The 4,614-nt window shown below is 47.6% G+C and overlaps 1 protein-coding gene across 2 annotated transcripts in view; it reads right to left on the bottom strand.

Moving 5' to 3' along the window:
• The window catches only part of ZNF550 (zinc finger protein 550), a 25,617-nt gene that overhangs the window by 6,053 nt on the left and 14,950 nt on the right, over window positions 1–4,614 (bottom strand). The window contains exons 1-2 of one of the 2 annotated variants that reach the window (XM_008062895.1): window positions 4,586–4,594; window positions 1,829–1,955 (exon numbers count right to left, since the gene is read on the bottom strand). In XM_008062895.1, coding sequence (XP_008061086.1) covers window positions 1,829–1,955 — 127 coding nt within the window. In that variant the 5' untranslated portion in view covers window positions 4,586–4,594. Of the gene's footprint in view, window positions 1–1,828; window positions 1,956–4,585; window positions 4,595–4,614 lie in introns of those variants that run through there. The other variant, XM_008062894.1, reaches the window with a different exon arrangement.

The following is a 4,614-nucleotide window of genomic DNA, read 5'->3' as shown; positions in this document are numbered from 1 at the left end:
ATTCCAGCTACTCGGAAGGCTAAGGCAGAAGGATCACCGGAGCCCAGCAGGTCAAGGCTGAGGTGGCCGGGAGCGGCCATTGCATTCCAGTCTGGGTGACAGAGTGAGACTCCAACTCAAAAAACAAAACAAAACAAAAAAACCCCAATAGATTTAATGATACACTTGAGAACCAAACAAGTGTAAGGAGTGGTGTTTGTATCTCATCATGCACAAAATTTCTCAAACAATAAAGGGTCCATTTAATGACTGGACCAAGACACTGGGTAGCCAGGAATTCTGGCTCCTAGTGATGAGTTAAAGACCACATGATTTTAAGTCTGATTATGGACAAATGTCTTTCAGAGAGACTGCATTGATTTTTGCCACAGTGTAATGAGGCACCATGAGAGTGCCTGTTCCCCCACATCCTCGTAATATAAGGTATTCTCAGTTTTTTTTGGTTTGTTTGTTTGTTTGTTTTTTGCCTTTTTTTTTTGAGTTGGAGTCTCACTCTGTCGCCCAGACTGGAGCCCAGCCTCGACCTGCTAGGCTCCGGCGATCCTTCCGCCTCAGCCTTCCGAGCAGCTGGAATTACAGGCATGTTCTACCACGCCCGGCTGATTTTTTGATTTATTGTAGAGATGAGGTCTCGCTGCCCAGGCGGGTCTTGAACCCGTGGGCTCAGGCAATCCACTCACCTCAGCCTCCCAAAGGCGCAGGATTACAGGCTGAGCCACCGAGCCCGGCTCCCTGCCACTTTTTATATGCTGGTTCCTTTACCTGGAATAATGTTCCCTCCTCCACCTCCTTCCATTCTGAGCTAACTGCTACTCAGCTCCACTGTTACTTCCTTAGATAGCTTCTTTGAAGTACTCATGATAGGAATGATCCTCTGGCTATTTATTCCTAAATTACCCTCATTTTTCCTTCTATAATTTGTCATTTACAGACTGATGTCTACTTTCCCAACTGAACTCAGAGTGAGGGGTTTGTTTAGCACACATTGTGTGCCATCCCTTCTAATGACTTCTTTATCCTGACCCATTTTTTTAAATATCTTATTTAAAAAGGAAATCTCATTTTGCTCTGGTAAATAAGAAAGTCAGTTTTACTTCCTACAAATAGAAGGCTATGATCAAAACACAACAAAGTCAAAATAATGCCATTAAGTACCAGGAACTTCATGTAACTCACAGGGCTGTGAGTTGTAGGCTGTCCCTTCTGTTGTAGAGAAATTAACCACACTGGGGGAAAGAGGGGCAATGAAAGACTCAGAGATGATTTGAGATAGCTTTCTCAGGATGTTGACCCATGCCATTTGAGGACATTCCTGTACACCCTCTAAAAATAGCTCCTCAACCAATAGAAGTCCACCATCAGGAAACAAGTGATGATTATTCAGGCATCAGGGTGGCTTTTTACCAAGATTATATTGCTTAAGAAGATATCTGAAGGTCACTGATGACAAATGTCTCTTGGGGGGAGGGGCTGCCTGACTTACCCCTTCTCTTAGACTAGTCTATCACCCAGCAACTGCTAACAGTGCTGTTGTGATACTTGACCCCACCAGGATAGACCAGATTCCTTCTTGTGGAATCAGTAATAAGAGCTTCAGAGTAAGGACAGAGTGTGCTGGGAATTGAAGTAAGGGTTTGTGTTAAAAGAACTATGTTTCTACCCCTAACGATCCCTGATGCACACACAAGGAGGCAAGACAGGAGGAGGTGGGACCAGAAAACTGTAGGGGCTGTGTAAAGGAAAGTAAGTGGTTCCTGTGACTTTCTTGCCTATCCACGAATCAAGAAGGTGGTCAGGATCCCCCCTAGGGTAAGAGGTGAGCCATTACCTAGTGAAACCAAGAGCCTGCAGGTCTCCAGCATCACCTCCTGGTACAGGGTCCTCTGAGCCAGATCCAGCTGTCTCCATTCCTCCCGGGTGAAGGTCACAGCCACATCCTTGAAGGTCACCAACATCTAAAAAGTCAAACAGTAGTAGTGGTATTGGCTATGTGCTGTTGGATAGAATTAGAACTTGTCACTCAGTCACTGGTCAGGGTACAGAGACCTAGGCCTGAATAACAGAGGTATTCTTAGGGCTGACTTCTGTGCCAGATTCAAAGAGGAGGCAGATACTACCTTTGGCTATAATGCAATTGTAGTTGAGAGAATAGCCTCCGATGGGGAAGCTGCTGGAGATGGTACAGACAATGGAAATCCTGTGAGGACTATGAGGGGCAGATGGTTTATGCTCTGGGATATTAGAGAAATGGAAGAAAAGAACTATGATACTAATTGCAACCATGAAAACAGCAACGGCAGCAGCAGCTAAGCCCTCTGGTCCTCACTGTGTCCCTACCCAGGCTGAGGGCTTCACAGACTGTGCTAAAGCAAATAAAGGTACCAGCTCTGGAGCCAGAATCCCGGGATTTAAATCATGCCTCTTGAATCTGACACTTGCCAGCTATGTAACCATGATGAGGATGTCACATTATTTCCATACGCATTAATTTCCAAATTGCTGTAATTATTTCCAACTTTACCAGGCAGTTCTAAGAATTAAACAGAAAATATTCACAAGACAGTCAGTGGAGTTCCTGGTACTTTTTTTCTTTTTTTTTTTTGAGTTGGAGTCTCATTCTGTTACCCAGGCTGGAGTGCAGTGGCACACTCACTTGCTGGGCTCAGGCGATCCTTCCCCCTCAACCTTCCAAGTAGCTGGAACTACAGGCATGCACCACCATGCCTGGCTACTTTTTTGATTTATTGTGAGATGAGGTCTCACCAAGTTTCCCAGGCTGATCTCGAACCCATAGGCTCAGACAATCCTCTGATCTCACCTCCCAAAGTGCTGGGATTATAGGTGTGAGCCGCCATGCCTGGCCTCCTAGCAAATGTAAATGCTTGATATGTTGGCAACTTTTATTAATCTTCCCACAGGGAATGCCACTAACACGTCCATGTCAGACAGCAACCTGTGGCTCAGGCAGCTTTGGAAGCCACCCACAGTCTCACATTTGAGCAGAGGTAGGATCTGAATATCAGTAAAACACCTCAAAGTTGCCAGAGGGTAAGCAGATAAGTGCAAGGGGTACTTTAGCTAGAACTAGGACAGGAAAAGACTATCCTAAAAGGTGACAATTATGTACAGGATGGGTGTGGAGGGCTGAGGACAGTGCCACAGACAAAGGGAAGTACAAGGGTGAAGGCTGAACAATGGAAAAGAGTTTGCCAGATTCAGGACTCCTTAGTTGTATGCAGCGAGCAAAAGGAGAATGGAAGAGAAGGAAGCAGATGTGGTTGAAAGGGCAAATCAAGCAGAGCCTTGAAAGTCATGCTAGGGGTTGGGAGTAGATTTACTCTAAATGTGATGAGAGCCCCTGAAGAGGAGGCCTAGTTATTCATCAACCATTTATTGAGTACAATGAATGTACTCAAGCCAGGGTGTTCAGGTTTTGGGATAGAGGAGCCAACAGATACTCAGTGTAGGGCTGGAAAGAGATCCTAACCAAGCAACTAAATAAATGAGCATGACAATGTCAGCTGGCCCTAAAGATTCAGAGGACAAGAGAGCAGAGGAAGGAAACCCAAAAGATTACAGTCAACTTTAGATGGGGCAACAGAGAAGGCCTCTTTAAAGAGGGATACAGGAGGGAATCTGAAATAAAGTGAGGGAAGGAGAAATATGGATGAGAAATTAAGTCCTCACAAGGCTATAATGAAAGCAATCAGGGAGACTGCTAGAGAATAACTTGGGCCTCATGTACTTATGCCCAGTGGGGCACTACGTTCCTGCACACTACCTCCAAGAACATTTTAATGGATTCACTTATTACCAATTACTCAATGTTTAAAGCAGGAAAACAGATTCACTACTGTCAGTTGCAGCCCAGATCCCCTTGCCCTAAACTTAAAGACAAATTACTTAGCATGCCATGCCACTTTTTCCTCCCTAGCATAGCAGCAATTGCAAAAACGATACTCCCACTTCTTCCCAATGCAGTTCTTAGCTTTGGAGAGACAAGAGGCCAGGGAGGCCAAAGGGTCAGAATACCCTGGGGTGAGCCTCTACAATCAGCACAGGCCCAGCATGCATCCCTGGGCAAAAAACATCCTAAGCGAAGCTCCCCGGACCGTGTTGGGCCCCGAGAGGACACACATCGACCGTGTACCCGTTCCAGTTCCCTCAACCGGGAGAGGAGCATAGTTAACACTCCCCTTCTTACGGAGAAAATGAGGACCAAGGGTAGCAAGGGGACTTGCTCAAGGTCACAGCCCCGAGAAGAGATACCGCCGGAATCTGCAATGAGGTGTCTGGACTGAGGGTCGTTCCAGCCACACAGGGAGGGGTCGAGGAGCTCTAAAAAGCCCCACTTCATCCTTCCACGCCGCATCCCCTCGGCTGTCAGAACGGGAACCCTCTCAAGATAACCCCTGGCCCGGATCCCAGGCCTGGGGCCGAGAGGGACCACCAGTTCCAGGCCTCCGGGAGCGGACGGCAGGGGGCGGCGGTGTGAAGGATCCCGGCCGCCGCCCCCCGCTCATCCGGGCCTCGGGTGCTGTAGGCGGGGTGGGCCGGGCGAGGGCCTGAGGCGCCGTCCGCTCACCCGCGCCGGGTCAGTTGCCGCCGCCATCC

Source organism: Carlito syrichta, unplaced genomic scaffold (genome assembly GCF_000164805.1).
Source record: "Carlito syrichta isolate Samal-C Ts95f unplaced genomic scaffold, Tarsius_syrichta-2.0.1 Scaffold305877, whole genome shotgun sequence".
NCBI lineage: Eukaryota > Metazoa > Chordata > Mammalia > Primates > Tarsiidae > Carlito > Carlito syrichta.
The sequence above is the reverse complement of the archived record's forward strand: the minus strand, read 5'-3'. Positions and strand labels throughout refer to the sequence as shown.